The sequence below is a fragment of the Ips typographus genome, unplaced genomic scaffold, assembly GCF_016097725.1.
Source record: "Ips typographus isolate SLU unplaced genomic scaffold, UJ_Ityp_2.0 IpsContig252, whole genome shotgun sequence".
Lineage (NCBI taxonomy): Eukaryota > Metazoa > Arthropoda > Insecta > Coleoptera > Curculionidae > Ips > Ips typographus.
Window position 1 is genome coordinate 8247 of NW_028098566.1, and position 17525 is coordinate 25771.

At 41.9% G+C, this 17525-nt stretch overlaps 1 protein-coding gene across 1 annotated transcript; it reads left to right on the forward strand.

Moving 5' to 3' along the window:
• Positions 1-1219: 1219 nt before the first annotated feature.
• Positions 1220-5434, forward strand: LOC145739492 (uncharacterized). The gene is made up of 2 exons (XM_081994896.1): positions 1220-3119; positions 3171-5434. Exons 1-2 carry the CDS (start codon positions 1220-1222, stop codon positions 5432-5434), a joined length of 4164 nt encoding a protein of 1387 aa, XP_081851022.1.
• Positions 5435-17525: the final 12091 nt, after the last annotated feature.

Here is a 17525-nt window from a genome sequence, read left to right on the forward strand (position 1 = left end):
AATAAATCAATTATATTTATGCATTACACTCTTGTATCCACTACTAGCTTCTGGGTGGCATCGTACTCTATTATGCCTACTCATACAATATAATATCGGTTGCTGTGGATACATAAAATACTTATAATAGCGAACCGATTGATGCAATACGATTAATAATAATACTTAGCTATGCATGTCAATGAACTGTTACAACTTCAACTAACTATGTTACATCAGTAACAACATTTATACCACTGCGCAGAGGTAAGACCTACTGCGCATGCCAAAAAGTGTAGAAAACAAACTGACCCCCCCAAACGATGCCACTCAGTGTCAGTAACAAGGTAGGACCTACTGCGCATGCCAAAAAATGTAGAAAACAAACCGACCCCCCCCCCCAAACGATGCCACTCAGTGTCAGTAACAAAATTTATACCACTGCGCAGAGGTAAGACCCACTGCGCATGCCAAAAAGTGCAAAAAACAAACTGACCCCTCTGAACTATGCCGCTCAGTGTCAGTGTAAAGGTAGTAAATGATACTCCCGCAAGTTCCCTGTATTCAAAATCTATTTGCTGAATAAATCAATTATATTTTTGCATTACACTCTTGTATCCACTACTAGCTTCTGGGTGGCATCGTACTCTATTATGCCTACTCATGCAATATAATATAGGTTGGTGTGTATACATAAAATACTTATAATAGCGAACCGATTGATGCAATACGATTAATAATTATACTTAGCTATGCATGTCAATGAACTGTTACAACTTCAACTAACTATGTTACATCATGTTGGGTATTCGATTTTGTCCAGAGAAGAAGAGATGAGTTGTCTACCTAACCTAACTTTGTATGTTCGAGTTCGAGAGAAAAAAAGGTGCATGCGGTACAGAAAGATTTTATATACTTTTCTTGGTGGTCTTTAATGTAAAAAGCCGTTTTCGTTGTTAATAAACTTGTTAAAGTGAATTGCCCTGACTCCTTATTTAGAAACATCGACAGTCAGTATCCATCGTGTTTAATAAGACGGGTAGTTTTATTCAGAAACGCGATATTTGTGGCGACCGTGACAGGACTGTTGATGGTTAATGTTCATAAGGGGCTTTTACTGATGTTCTTGGAAAGAAAACAGCTCAGCCAGTGACCAGAGACAGTGTAGGCCTATCAAACTTTTACCGGGTTCCCTTTGTGTTGTTATTTGAACTGCTGGAGATATTGTATCGGGTTTGAGATGGCACCTAATGGTGAAAGTAAGAAGAAAAGTCGTACCGTTTTACGCAGTAACTTTACGCGTACCGCCAATGAACTTGAGGCTCGTCTATGTGAAGTGTGTCCAGATGATAATGGCATTCGTATTTCCTGGGACATGCTGCAAGCCAAGTTTGAAACCCTATCAGTAGTAGAGGGTGAGTTTTTTGAGCTTTTGTTGGAGGAAGCTGATGAGAGGGAGTTGGAAGCTGAAGTACAGGGCCGGGATGAATATCTCAGGAAGTTTACCGCACTTAAAGTAAAAGTGAATGGTTTTTTGGAGAATATCTCCCAATTAAGTAATCCAACTGCAATTACTAGTCAGCCTTTAAACGTAAGTAAACGTAGATTTGAATTGCCAAGAATTGAATTCAAACATTATGATGGGAGTATTAGAGATTGGTTAGCATTTTGGGGTCAGTTTTCCAAGATTCATGATGATCCTTCGATTGATAATAGTGACAAGATAGAGTACCTGTTTCAAGCCACATTGCCTGGAAGTAGGGCAAGACAACTGGTGGAGAGTTATCCAGCTATGGGGGACAATTACTATAAAATCATTGAGAGCATGAAAAATAGGTTTGGACGAGAATATCTTCAAATTGAGGTATATATAAGAGAGTTGATAAAACTAATAGTGTCCAACACATCTTCACCAGGTAAGATGGATATTTCTGTACTCTATGACAGGTTAGAAACCCAGTTAAGAGCTCTAGAAACATTGGGAGTCACTTCAGATAAATGTTCAGCCATGTTATTCCCTTTAATTGAATCATGTTTATCTCCAGAATTGTTACGTGCTTGGCAGCGTTCAGCAAGTTTTGACACATGTAGAGAAGATGACCCAACACTGACACCCCTAGAACAGCGACTAAAAGGACTAATGGCTTTCCTAAGGCGAGAAGTCGAGAATGAAGAGCGAATCAACAGGGCAACTGAGGCTTTTGGCCTAGCAGGAAGTTCAGGACAGTCCAAAGGGGAAAGAAATGTCCTGAAGCGTACCAAGGATAGGAGTGGAGGCGAACCAACAGCTTTGGACCTTTTAAACACTAATACAACTGGGTGTATATTTTGTTCTGGAGAACATGCGTCAGAATCCTGTTTTAAGGCCCAACAAATCAGTCTGGAGAAAAGAAGGGAGACAGTGAGTAAGAAAAGAGGTTGTTTTCGCTGTTTGAAGATAGGTCACCAGGCAAAGCAGTGCAGAAAACATTTAAAATGTCTAGTATGTAGTAGGTCTCATGTAGTTTTGATGTGTCCAGCTATTCCGGCTGAAAAGAGTCATGGACCTAAGGTGCTTTCTGATGCTGCAGAGAGGGTTTTGAAGAATGATGAGGTTGTAAAAGAGCCTGCCCTGGCCAACTACACTCAATGCCCAGATCAAGTATTTTTGCAGACCTTAAGTTTAACATTGAAGGGTCCCCAAGGACAGAAAACGGTAAGAGCTTTAATTGATTCCGGTTCTCAACGTTCCTATATTCTTAGAGACACCGCAGCACAGCTTCAATACCGGCCTAAGCGAACTGAACAAATTGCCCACTGCTTGTTTGGTGGCTCTGAAATGGTGGTGGGACACAGTTGTTATAATGTTACAGTTTTTGGAAAGAACCGTTCCCTGGAGTTTGAAGTTTTGGATCAAGCAGTAATCTGTGGAAGTTTGAGTTCAACGCTGCATGAACCATTAAAAAGTGAATTACACTCATTAGGGATCGAAATTTCAGATAAATTTCAGTCAGGGCCCACAGAACTGTTACTAGGTGCAGACATACTAGGGAGTTTCTTTACAGGAAAGCAAAAAGTGTTGCGATGTGGATTGGTTGCTCGAGAAACTTATTTTGGCTGGACCCTAGTAGGAAAAACGCAAAGTGCAGAGACACGTTCTAGTACAGTTACAACTACTCTAAACCTTTTAGTAAAGAACTGTTCGCTTCCAGAGTTATGGGAACTGGAGACTATTGGTATAAAAGAGCCCTCGGATAAGAAAACCAAGGAAGAAGCTGCGTTAGCAGCGAGGGATCTCTTTTTACAAACAGTTAAAGTCAACGACGAGGGACGCTATGAGGTGAGGTTGCCATGGTGGGACGATCACCCCCCCCTGCCCGATAATTATCAGTTGGCCCAAAAGAGACTGAATTCAGCTGTTAGAAAATTGAAGTCAGAATCCCTTTTTGAAGAGTATGGTCAAATTTTTCATGAATGGACAAAAGAGGGCATTATTACTCAATTGGATCCAGGTATGGTTGACCATTTTGTAGGACATTATCTGCCTCACCGACCGGTGATAAAGGAAAACAGCGCTACCACCAAGATTAGGCCTGTGTTTGACGCTTCATCACATGAAAAGAACACGCCCTCCTTGAATGACTGCTTAGAGAAAGGGCCAAATTTAATTGAGCAGATTCCAGCCCTATTAATGCGTTTCAGGGAGAATAAAATGGGGGTGGTAGCCGACATAAAAAAGGCCTTTTTGCAAATAAGTGTCCACCCAGAAGATCAAAAATTCCTGAAGTTTTTATGGATTGATGTTAGCGGACAGGAAATAGTTTATCAGCACCAACGGGTGGTTTTTGGCGTAAATAGCAGCCCATTTTTACTTGGGGCTACTTTGGACCTCCATTTAAGTAGATGTTTGGAGGAATTTGATGGTGACACAGCCAACTATTCGAAGCAGACGATTGAACGCCTGAAAAGAAGTTTCTACGTAGATAATTGTGTCACTAGTTTGGGAAATGAAAAGTCCGTGAAACAATTCATCAGAGAAGCGACTACAGTCATGGAAAAGGGATTATTCGAGCTTAGAGGGTGGGAGCACACTCGCAATGCAAACTTGGAAGAGTTCGAATTGGTAGAAGCTCGGGTAGAAGCTTGTCCAGTTCTGGGACTAAGTTGGAATCCTCAGAAGGACACTCTGAGCATTCATGGTAGTTTCTTTGAAGATATCAGTATGGACAATTTGGTGGTGACAAAAAGGCAGATACTCTCTATGGCTCAGAGGGTTTTCGATCCGGTAGGTTTTGTGACTTCGGCCACTTTAACCCCGAAAGTTTTGTTGCAGAAGCTGTGGGAGAAGAACTTGTCGTGGGATGCCCCAGTTGACGACGACACAACGATCAAGTTCAAACGATGGGCCAGCGAGTTGCCTTCCTTGTTAAGTATTGAGATACCACGTTGGATTATGGCTGGAGTTGGAGAGTCACAAAACGACAGTTTACATACATTTTGTGACGCAAGTAAAGATGCCTACGCCTGTGTAATATTTTTGCGTACTGTACGGGACGGGCAAGTATCTGTATTTTTAGTAGCCTCTAAGTCTAGAGTGGCCCCCCTAAGAAAGTCTGGGTCCAAGATGACAATCCCTAGATTGGAGCTGCTGGCAGCCACTATAGGAGCCCGTCTGTACTCAAGTTTGAGTATTAACTTAGAGCAGAAAATACCAGCCTATTTTTGGAGTGATTCCTCGACAGTTGTAAGTTGGATTCAGCGGCGAGAAGAATGGGGTGTTTTCGTTTGGAATCGGGTGAAGGAAATACGAGATTTGACAGCGCCAGAGGACTGGCGTCATTTACCTGGTTCCTTGAACCCTGCGGATTTGCCTTCACGAGGCTGTTCTCCAAAGGAATTGCTTGAGCTGAGATGGTGGGAGGGCCCATCATGGTTGTATGAAGATCCATTAGCTTGGCCCTCTACGACAGATAATGCTAATGAAGAAGAAATCAATCTAGAGAGGAGAAAGAAGCTTGTGACTACCCTAAGCAATCTTGAACAGTCCAGCTTCTGGCATTTTGGATATTTTTCTCGTTTCACGAAGACTGTAAGAATGTTTGGATGGATTTTAAGGTTTTTGCACAACTGTAGACGTCCTAGCAGTAAACAAACGGGTGAACTAAGTGCCGAAGAATATAATGTTGCTGAAACATCGGTTTTGAAATTAGTTCAACATGAATGTTTTTCAGGTGTAGAAGACAGACGAATTTCCACCCTTAAACCATTCTTTGATATCAAGGGCCTACTGCGACTTGAGTCGAGAGTGTCTAGTAGACTGCAGGATACGGAAAGCTATCGTTTTCCCATTGTGATGCCGTCCAAACACATCCTAACGAGAAGCTTAATCATGGACATTCACCTACGATCTTGCCACGTAGGAACGCAAGGATTGCTATCGATTTTGTCCAGAGATTCAAAGATGAGAACGTCATAGAGTCAATCTCAAATGCAAAAGAGGTGGAATCAACCGAAACTTTAAGTGATCAGGAAGACGACTTTATGTCGGCGGTTGAACCCAAAATTAAGAGGACTAGATGTGGGCGTTTAACTAAGTTGCCCAAACGTTTTTTGTAAAGCGCGCGACACTTCTTTGTTTTTTCGAAATAATCATTTTGTATTTAGTTTGTAAGAAACTCTTTTGTCAAATACTTTCTTAGGTGGGAGAATGTTGGGTATTCGATTTTGTCCAGAGAAGAAGAGATGAGTTGTCTACCTAACCTAACTTTGTATGTTCGAGTTCGAGAGAAAAAAAGGTGCATGCGGTACAGAAAGATTTTATATACTTTTCTTGGTGGTCTTTAATGTAAAAAGCCGTTTTCGTTGTTAATAAACTTGTTAAAGTGAATTGCCCTGACTCCTTATTTAGAAACATCGAAAACGGCTTTTTACATTAAAGACCACCAAGAAAAGTATATAAAATCTTTCTGTACCGCATGCACCTTTTTTTCTCTCGAACTCGAACATACAAAGTTAGGTTAGGTAGACAACTCATCTCTTCTTCTCTGGACAAAATCGAATACCCAACAGTCAATCTGTGCCAAATTGTATTATTTCGTCTCAAAACCGGCATAGATCGATTCCGCTGATGTTCTAGTCTGCATATTTGATACTTTTGAGCTATTCTACGTCGGTTCGGACTACAATGGTCGCTGGATTTTACTCGTTCGTAGTCAATCTGTGCCAAATTGTATTATTTCGTCTCAAAACCGGCATAGATCGATTCCGCTGATGTTCTAGTCTGCATATTTGATACTGTTGAGCTATTCTACGTTGGGACCACTTTGGTCGCTGGATTTCACTCGTTTGTTGTCAATCTGTGCCAAATTGTATTATTTCGTCTCAAAACCGGCATAGATCGATTCCGCTGATGTTCTAGTCTGCATATTTGATACTGCTGAGCTATTCTACGTCTGTTGGGACCACTTTGGTAGCTGGGTTTCACTCGTTTGTTGTCAATCTGTGCCAAATTGTATTATTTCGTCTCAAAACCGGCATAGATCGATTTCGCCTCAATACCGGTATAGATCGATTCCGCCTCAAAACCGGCATAGATCGTTTCCGCTGATGTTCTAGTCTGCATATTTGATACTGCTGAGCTATTCTACGTCTGTTGGGACCACTTTGGTCGCTGGATTTCACTCGTTCGTGGTCAATCTGTGCCAAATGGTATTATTTCGTCTCAAAACCGGCATAGATCGATTTCGCCTCAAAACCAGCATAGATCTATTCCTCTAATGTTCTAGTCTGCATATTTGATACTTTTGAGCTATTCTACGTCGGTTCGGACTACATTGGTAGCTGGATTTCACTCGTTCGTGGTCAATCTGTGCCAAATTGTATTATTTCGTCTCAAAACTGGCATAGATCGATTCCGCTGATGTTCTAGTCTGCATATTTGATACTTTTGAGCTATTCTACGTCGGTTCGGACTACAATGGTCGCTGGATTTTACTCGTTCGTAGTCAATCTGTGCCAAATTGTATTATTTCGTCTCAAAACCGGCATAGATCGATTCCGCTGATGTTCTAGTCTGCATATTTGATACTGTTGAGCTATTCTACGTTGGGACCACTTTGGTCGCTGGATTTCACTCGTTTGTTGTCAATCTGTGCCAAATTGTATTATTTCGTCTCAAAACCGGCATAGATCGATTCCGCTGATGTTCTAGTCTGCATATTTGATACTGCTGAGCTATTCTACGTCTGTTGGGACCACTTTGGTAGCTGGGTTTCACTCGTTTGTTGTCAATCTGTGCCAAATTGTATTATTTCGTCTCAAAACCGGCATAGATCGATTTCGCCTCAATACCGGTATAGATCGATTCCGCCTCAAAACCGGCATAGATCGTTTCCGCTGATGTTCTAGTCTGCATATTTGATACTGCTGAGCTATTCTACGTCTGTTGGGACCACTTTGGTCGCTGGATTTCACTCGTTCGTGGTCAATCTGTGCCAAATGGTATTATTTCGTCTCAAAACCGGCATAGATCGATTTCGCCTCAAAACCAGCATAGATCTATTCCTCTAATGTTCTAGTCTGCATATTTGATACTTTTGAGCTATTCTACGTCGGTTCGGACTACATTGGTAGCTGGATTTCACTCGTTCGTGGTCAATCTGTGCCAAATTGTATTATTTCGTCTCAAAACTGGCATAGATCGATTCCGCTGATGTTCTAGTCTGCATATTTGATACTTTTGAGCTATTCTACGTCGGTTCGGACTACAATGGTCGCTGGATTTTACTCGTTCGTGGTCAATCTGTGCCAAATTGTATTATTTCGTCTCAAAACCGGCATAGATCGATTCCGCTGATGTTCTAGTCTGCATATTTGATACTTTTGAGCTATTCTACGTCTGTTGGGACTACATTGGTCGCTGGATTTCACTCGTTCGTTGTCAATCTGTGCCAAATTGTATTATTTCGTCTCAAAACCGGCATAGATCGATTCCGCTGATGTTCTAGTCTGCATATTTGATACTGTTGAGCTATTCTACGTTGGGACCACTTTGGTAGCTGGATTTTACTCGTTCCTGGTCAATCTGTGCCAAATTGTACTATTTCGTCTCAAAACCGGCATAGATCGATTCCGCTAATGTTCTAGTCTGCATATTTGATACGTTTGAGCTATTCTACGTCTGTTCGGACTACATTGGTCGCTGGATTTTACTCGTTCCTGGTCAATCTGTGCCAAATTGTATTATTTCATCTCAAAACTGGCATATATCGAATCCGCCTCAAAACCGGCATAGATCGATTCCGCCTTAAAACCGGCATAGATCTATTCCGCTAATGTTCTAGTCTGCATATTTGATACTTTTGAGCTATTCTACGTCGGTTGGGACTACAATGGTCGCTGGATTTTACTCGTTCGTGGTCAATCTGTGCCAAATTGTATTATTTCGTCTCAAAACCGGCATAGATCGATTCCGCTGATGCTCTAGTCGGCATATTTGATACTTTTGAGCTATTCTACGTCGGTTGGGACTATTTTGGTACGGACTACATTGGTCGCTGGATTTCAGTCGTTCGTAGTCAATCTGTGCCAAATTGTATTATTTGGTCTCAAAACCGGCATAGATCGATTTCGCCTCAAAACCAGCATAGATCTATTCCGCTAATGTTCTAGTCTGCATATTCGATACTTTTGAGCTATTCTACGTTGGTTGGGACTACATTGGTCGCTGGACTTTACTTGTTCGTGGTCAATCTGTGCCAAATTGTATTATTTCGTGGCAAAACCTGCATAGATCGATTCCGCCTCAAAACCGGCATAGATCTATTCCGCTGATGTTCTAGTCTGCATATTTGATACTTTTGAGCTATTCTACGTCTGTTGGGACTATTTTGGTAGCTGGATTTTACTCGTTCGTGGTCAATCTGTGCCAAATGGTATTATTTCGTCTCAAAACCGTCATAGATCGATTCCGCTGATGTTCTAGTCTGCATATTTGATACTGTTGAGCTATTCTACGTTGGGACCACTTTGGTCGCTGGATTTCACTCGTTTGTTGTCAATCTGTGCCAAATGGTATTATTTCGTCTCAAAACCGGCATAGATCGATTTCGCCTCAAAACCGGCATAGATCGATTCCGCTAATGTTCTAGTCTGCATATTTGATACTTTTGAGCTATTCTACGTTGGGACCACTTTGGTCGCTGGATTTTACTCGTTCGTGGTCAATCTGTGCCAAATTGTATTATTTCGTCTCAAAACTGGCATAGATCAATTCCGCCTCAAAACCGGCATAGATCGATTCCGCTGATGTTCTAGTCTGCATATTTGATACTGCTGAGCTATTCTACGTTTGTTGGGACCACTTTGGTAGCTGGATTTTACTCGTTCGTGGTCAATCTGTGCAAATTGTATTATTTCGTCTCAAAACTGGCATAGATCGATTCCGCCTCAAAACCGGCATAGATCGATTCCGCCTCAAAACCGGCATAGATCGATTTCGCCTCAAAACCAGCATAGATCTCTTCCGCTAATGTTCCAGTCTGCATATTTGATACTTTTGAGCTATTCTACGTCGGTTGGGACTACATTGGTCGCTGGATTTTACTCGTTCGTGGTCAATCTGTGCCAAATTGTATTATTTCGTCTCAAAACCGGCATAGATCGATTTCGCCTCAAAACCAGCATAGATCTATTCCGCTAATGTTCTAGTCTGCATATTCGATACTTTTGAGCTATTCTACGTTGGTTGGGACTACATTGGTCGCTGGATTTTACTCGTTCGTGGTCAATCTGTGCCAAATGGTATTATTTCGTCTCAAAACCGGCATAGATCGATTCCGCTGATGCTCTAGTCGGCATATTTGATACTTTTGAGCTATTCTACGTCGGTTGGGACTATTTTGGTACGGACTACATTGGTCGCTGGATTTCAGTCGTTCGTAGTCAATCTGTGCCAAATTGTATTATTTCGTCTCAAAACCGGCATAGATCGATTTCGCCTCAAAAACCAGCATAGATCTATTCCGCTAATGTTCTAGTCTGCATATTCGATACTTTTGAGCTATTCTACGTTGGTTGGGACTACATTGGTCGCTGGATTTCAGTCGTTCGTAGTCAATCTGTGCCAAATTGTATTATTTCGTCTCAAAACCCGCATAGATCAATTCCGCTGATGTTCTAGTCTGCATATTTGATACTTTTGAGCTATTCTACGTCGGTTGGGACTATTTTGGTACGGACTACATTGGTCGCTGGATTTCACTCGTTTGTTGTCAATCTGTGCCAAATGGTATTATTTCGTCTCAAAACCGGCATAGATCGATTCCGCTGATGTTCTAGTCTGCATATTTGATACTGCTGAGCTATTCTACGTCTGTTGGGACCACTTTGGTAGCTGGGTTTCACTCGTTTGTTGTCAATCTGTGCCAAATTGTATTATTTCGTCTCAAAACTGGCATAGATCGATTCCGCTGATGTTCTAGTCTGCATATTTGATACTTTTGAGCTATTCTACGTCGGTTCGGACTACAATGGTCGCTGGATTTTACCCGTTCGTGGTCAATCTGTGCCAAATTGTATTATTTCGTCTCAAAACCGGCATAGATCGATTTCGCCTCAAAACCGGCATAGATCGATTCCGCCTCAAAACCGGCATAGATCTATTCCGCTAATGTTCTAGTCTGCATATTCGATACTTTTGAGCTATTCTACGTCAGTTGGGACTACATTGGTCGCTGGATTTTACTCGTTTGTTGTCAATCTGTGCCAAATTGTATTATTTCGTCTCAAAACCGGCATAGATCGATTCCGCTGATGTTCTAGTCGGCATATTTGATACTTTTGAGCTATTCTACGTCGGTTGGGACTATTTTGGTACGGACTACATTGGTCGCTGGATTTCAGTCGTTTGTAGTCAATCTGTGCCAAATTGTATTATTTTGTGGCAAAACCTGCATAGATCGATTCCGCTGATGTTCTAGTCTGCATATTTGATACTTTTGAGCTATTCTACGTCGGTTGGGACTATTTTGGTAGCTGGATTTTACTCGTTCGTGGTCAATCTGTGCCAAATGGTATTATTTCGTCTCAAAACCGGCATAGATCGATTTCGCCTCAAAACCGGCATAGATCGATTCCGCTAATGTTCTAGTCTGCATATTTGGTACTTTTGAGCTATTCTACGTCGGTTGGGACTATTTTGGTACGGACTACATTGGTCGCTGGATTTCAGTCGTTCGTAGTCAATCTGTGCCAAATTGTATTATTTCATCTCAAAACTGGCATAGATCGATTCCGCCTCAAAACCGGCATAGATCGATACCGCTAATGTTCTAGTCTGCATATTTGATACTTTTGAGCTATTCTACGTCGGTTCGGACTACATTGGTCGCTGGATTTTACTCGTTCGTGGTAAATCTGTGCCAAATTGTATTATTTCGTCTCAAAACCGGCATAGATCGATTCCGCTGATGTTCTAGTCTGCATATTTGATACTGCTGAGCTATTCTACGTCTGTTGGGACCACTTTGGTAGCTGGGTTTCACTCGTTTGTTGTCAATCTGTGCCAAATTGTATTATTTCGTCTCAAAACCGGCATAGATCGATTCCACTGATGTTCTAGTCTGCATATTTGATACTGCTGAGCTATTCTACGTCTGTTGGGACCACTTTGGTCGCTGGATTTCACTCGTTCGTGGTCAATCTGTGCCAAATTGTATTATTTCGTCTCAAAACCGGCATAGATCGATTCCGCCTCAAAACCGGCATAGATCGATTCCGCTAATGTTCGTCTGCATATTTGATACTTTTGAGCTATTCTACGTCGGTTGGGACTACATTGGTCGCTGGATTTCACTCGTTCGTGGTCAATCTGTGCCAAATGGTATTATTTCGTCTCAAAACCGGCATAGATCGATTTCGCCTCAAAACCAGCATAGATCTATTCCGCTAATGTTCTAGTCTGCATATTTGATACTTTTGAGCTATTCTACGTCGGTTCGGACTACATTGGTCGCTGGATTTGAGTCGTTCGTGGTCAATCTGTGCCAAATTGTATTATTTCGTCTCAAAACCGGCATAGATCGATTCCGCTGATGTTCTAGTCTGCATATTTGATACGTCGGTTGGGACTATTTTGGTCGCTGGATTTTACTCGTTCGTGGTCAATCTGTGCCAAATGGTATTATTTCGTCTCAAAACCGGCATAGATCGATTTCGCCTCAAAACCGGCATAGATCGATTCCGCTAATGTTCTAGTCTGCATATTTGATACTTTTGAGCTATTCTACGTTGGGACCACTTTGGTCGCTGGATTTTACTCGTTCGTGGTCAATCTGTGCCAAATTGTATTATTTCGTCTCAAAACTGGCATAGATCGATTCCGCCTCAAAACCGGCATAGATCTATTCCGCTGATGTTCTAGTCTGCATATTTGATACTGCTGAGCTATTCTACGTTTGTTGGGACCACTTTGGTAGCTGGATTTTACTCGTTCGTGGTCAATCTGTGCAAATTGTATTATTTCGTCTCAAAACTGGCATAGATCGATTCCGCTAATGTTCTAGTCTGCATATTTGATACATTTGAGCTATTCTACGTTGGGACCACTTTGGTCGCTGGATTTTACTCGTTCGTGGTCAATCTGTGCCAAATTGTATTATTTCGTCTCAAAACTGGCATAGATCGATTCCGCCTCAAAACCGGCATAGATCGATTCCGCTAATGTTCTAGTCTGCATATTTGATACTTTTGAGCTATTCTACGTTGGGACCACTTTGGTCGCTGGATTTTACTCGTTCGTGGTCAATCTGTGCCAAATTGTATTATTTCGTCTCAAAACTGGCATAGATCGATTCCGCTGATGTTCTAGTCTGCATATTTGATACTGTTGAGCTATTCTACGTCGGTTGGGACTACATTGGTCGCTGGATTTAACTCGTTCGTGGTCAATCTGTGCCAAATTGTATTATTTCGTCTCAAAACCGGCATAGATCGATTCCGCTGATGTTCTAGTCTGCATATTTGATACTGTTGAGCTATTCTACGTTGGGACCACTTTGGTCGCTGGATTTTACTCGTTCGTAGTCAATCTGTGCCAAATTGTATTATTTCGTCTCAAAACTGGCATAGATCGATTCCGTCTCAAAACCGGCATAGATCGATTCCGCTAATGTTCTAGTCTGCATATTTGATACATTTGAGCTATTCTACGTTGGGACCACTTTGGTCGCTGGATTTTACTCGTTCGTGGTCAATCTGTGCCAAATTGTATTATTTCGGCTCAAAACTGGCATAGATCGATTCCGCCTCAAAACCGGCATAGATCTATTCCGCTGATGTTCTAGTCTGCATATTTGATACTGCTGAGCGATTCTACGTTTGTTGGGACCACTTTGGTAGCTGGATTTTACTCGTTCGTGGTCAATCTGTGCCAAATTGTATTATTTCGTCTCAAAACTGGCATAGATCGATTCCGCCTCAAAACCGGCATAGATCTATTCCGCTGATGTTCTAGTCTGTATATTTGATACATTTGAGCTATTCTACGTCTGTTGGGACTATTTTGGTAGCCGGATTTTACTCGTTCGTGGTCAATCTGTGCCAAATGGTATTATTTCGTCTCAAAACCGTCATAGATCGATTCCGCTGATGTTCTAGTCTGCATATTTGATACTGTTGAGCTATTCTACGTTGGGACCACTTTGGTCGCTGGATTTCACTCGTTTGTTGTCAATCTGTGCCAAATGGTATTATTTCGTCTCAAAACCGGCATAGATCGATTTCGCCTCAAAACCGGCATAGATCGATTCCGCTAATGTTCTAGTCTGCATATTTGATACTTTTGAGCTATTCTACGTTGGGACCACTTTGGTCGCTGGATTTTACTCGTTCGTGGTCAATCTGTGCCAAATTGTATTCTTTCGTCTCAAAACTGGCATAGATCGATTCCGCCTCAAAACCGGCATAGATCGATTCCGCTAATGTTCTAGTCTGCATATTTGACTTTTGAGCTATTCTACGTTGGAACCACTTTGGTCGCTGGATTTTACTCGTTCGTGGTCAATCTGTGCCAAATTGGCATAGATCGATTCCGCCTCAAAACCGGCATAGATCGATTCCGCTAATGTTCTAGTCTGCATATTTGATACATTTGAGCTATTCTACGTTGGGACCACTTTGGTCGCTGGATTTTACTCGTTCGTGGTCAATCTGTGCCAAATTGTATTATTTCGTCTCAAAACTGGCATAGATCGATTCCGCCTCAAAACCGGCATAGATCTATTCCGCTGAAGTTCTAGTCTGCATATTTGATACTGCTGAGCTATTCTACGTCTGTTGGGACCACTTTGGTAGCTGTACTTTACTCGTTCGTGGTCAATCTGTGCCAAATTGTATTATTTCGTCTCAAATCTGGCATAGATCGATTCCGCCTCAAAACCGGCATAGATCTATTCCGCTGATGTTCTAGTCTGCATATTTGATACTTTTGAGCTATTCTACGTCCGTTGGGACTATTTTGGTAGCTGGATTTTACTCGTTCGTGGTCAATCTGTGCCAAATGGTATTATTTCGTCTCAAAACCGGCATAGATCGATTTCGCCTCAAAACCAGCATAGATCTCTTCCGCTAATGTTCCAGTCTGCATATTTGATACTTTTGAGCTATTCTACGTCGGTTGGGACTACATTGGTCGCTGGATTTTACTCGTTCGTGGTCAATCTGTGCCAAATTGTATTATTTCGTCTCAAAACCGGCATAGATCGATTTCGCCTCAAAACCAGCATAGATCTATTCCGCTAATGTTCTAGTCTGCATATTCGATACTTTTGAGCTATTCTACGTTGGTTGGGACTACATTGGTCGCTGGATTTTACTCGTTCGTGGTCAATCTGTGCCAAATGGTATTATTTCGTCTCAAAACCGGCATAGATCGATTCCGCTGATGCTCTAGTCGGCATATTTGATACTTTTGAGCTATTCTACGTCGGTTGGGACTATTTTGGTACGGACTACATTGGTCGCTGGATTTCAGTCGTTCGTAGTCAATCTGTGCCAAATTGTATTATTTCGTCTCAAAACCGGCATAGATCGATTTCGCCTCAAAACCAGCATAGATCTATTCCGCTAATGTTCTAGTCTGCATATTCGATACTTTTGAGCTATTCTACGTTGGTTGGGACTACATTGGTCGCTGGATTTCACTCGTTCGTTGTCAATCTGTGCCAAATTGTATTATTTCGTCTCAAAACCCGCATAGATCAATTCCGCTGATGTTCTAGTCTGCATATTTGATACTTTTGAGCTATTCTACGTCGGTTGGGACTATTTTGGTACGGACTACATTGGTCGCTGGATTTCACTCGTTTGTTGTCAATCTGTGCCAAATGGTATTATTTCGTCTCAAAACCGGCATAGATCGATTCCGCTGATGTTCTAGTCTGCATATTTGATACTGCTGAGCTATTCTACGTCTGTTGGGACCACTTTGGTATCTGGGTTTCACTCGTTTGTTGTCAATCTGTTCCAAATTGTATTATTTCGTCTCAAAACTGGCATAGATCGATTCCGCTGATGTTCTAGTCTGCATATTTGATACTTTTGAGCTATTCTACGTCGGTTCGGACTACAATGGTCGCTGGATTTTACCCGTTCGTGGTCAATCTGTGCCAAATTGTATTATTTCGTCTCAAAACCGGCATAGATCGATTTCGCCTCAAAACCGGCATAGATCGATTCCGCCTCAAAACCGGCATAGATCTATTCCGCTAATGTTCTAGTCTGCATATTTGATACTTTTGAGCTATTCTACGTCGGTTGGGACTACATTGGTCGCTGGATTTCACTCGTTAGTGGTCAATCTGTGCCAAATTGTATTATTTCGTCTCAAAACCGGCATAGATCGATTCCGCTGATGTTCTAGTCTGCATATTTGATACTGTTGAGCTATTCTACGTTGGGACCACTTTGGTCGCTGGATTTTACTCGTTCGTAGTCAATCTGTGCCAAATTGTATTATTTCGTCTCAAAACTGGCATAGATCGATTCCGTCTCAAAACCGGCATAGATCGATTCCGCTAATGTTCTAGTCTGCATATTTGATACATTTGAGCTATTCTACGTTGGGACCACTTTGGTCGCTGGATTTTACTCGTTCGTGGTCAATCTGTGCCAAATTGTATTATTTCGTCTCAAAACTGGCATAGATCGATTCCGTCTCAAAACCGGCATAGATCGATTCCGCTAATGTTCTAGTCTGCATATTTGATACATTTGAGCTATTCTACGTTGGGACCACTTTGGTCGCTGGATTTTACTCGTTCGTGGTCAATCTGTGCCAAATTGTATTATTTCATCTCAAAACTGGCATAGATCGATTCCGCCTCAAAACCGGCATAGATCGATACCGCTAATGTTCTAGTCTGCATATTTGATACTTTTGAGCTATTCTACGTCGGTTCGGACTACATTGGTCGCTGGATTTTACTCGTTCGTGGTAAATCTGTGCCAAATTGTATTATTTCGTCTCAAAACCGGCATAGATCGATTCCGCTGATGTTCTAGTCTGCATATTTGATACTGCTGAGCTATTCTACGTCTGTTGGGACCACTTTGGTAGCTGGGTTTCACTCGTTTGTTGTCAATCTGTGCCAAATTGTATTATTTCGTCTCAAAACCGGCATAGATCGATTCCACTGATGTTCTAGTCTGCATATTTGATACTGCTGAGCTATTCTACGTCTGTTGGGACCACTTTGGTCGCTGGATTTCACTCGTTCGTGGTCAATCTGTGCCAAATTGTATTATTTCGTCTCAAAACCGGCATAGATCGATTCCGCCTCAAAACCGGCATAGATCGATTCCGCTAATGTTCGTCTGCATATTTGATACTTTTGAGCTATTCTACGTCGGTTGGGACTACATTGGTCGCTGGATTTCACTCGTTCGTGGTCAATCTGTGCCAAATGGTATTATTTCGTCTCAAAACCGGCATAGATCGATTTCGCCTCAAAACCAGCATAGATCTATTCCGCTAATGTTCTAGTCTGCATATTTGATACTTTTGAGCTATTCTACGTCGGTTCGGACTACATTGGTCGCTGGATTTGAGTCGTTCGTGGTCAATCTGTGCCAAATTGTATTATTTCGTCTCAAAACCGGCATAGATCGATTCCGCTGATGTTCTAGTCTGCATATTTGATACGTCGGTTGGGACTATTTTGGTCGCTGGATTTTACTCGTTCGTGGTCAATCTGTGCCAAATGGTATTATTTCGTCTCAAAACCGGCATAGATCGATTTCGCCTCAAAACCGGCATAGATCGATTCCGCTAATGTTCTAGTCTGCATATTTGATACTTTTGAGCTATTCTACGTTGGGACCACTTTGGTCGCTGGATTTTACTCGTTCGTGGTCAATCTGTGCCAAATTGTATTATTTCGTCTCAAAACTGGCATAGATCGATTCCGCCTCAAAACCGGCATAGATCTATTCCGCTGATGTTCTAGTCTGCATATTTGATACTGCTGAGCTATTCTACGTTTGTTGGGACCACTTTGGGTAGCTGGATT

Bases quoted from the DNA above. Each gene is read 5' to 3' on its own strand.
- LOC145739492 (XM_081994896.1), top strand. From the start codon at position 1,220: ATGGCACCTAATGGTGAAAGTAAGAAGAAAAGTCGTACCGTTTTACGC. The intron at 3,120-3,170 runs GTACAGTTACAA...GTTCGCTTCCAG, and splicing joins AAGTGCAGAGACACGTTCTA to AGTTATGGGAACTGGAGACT.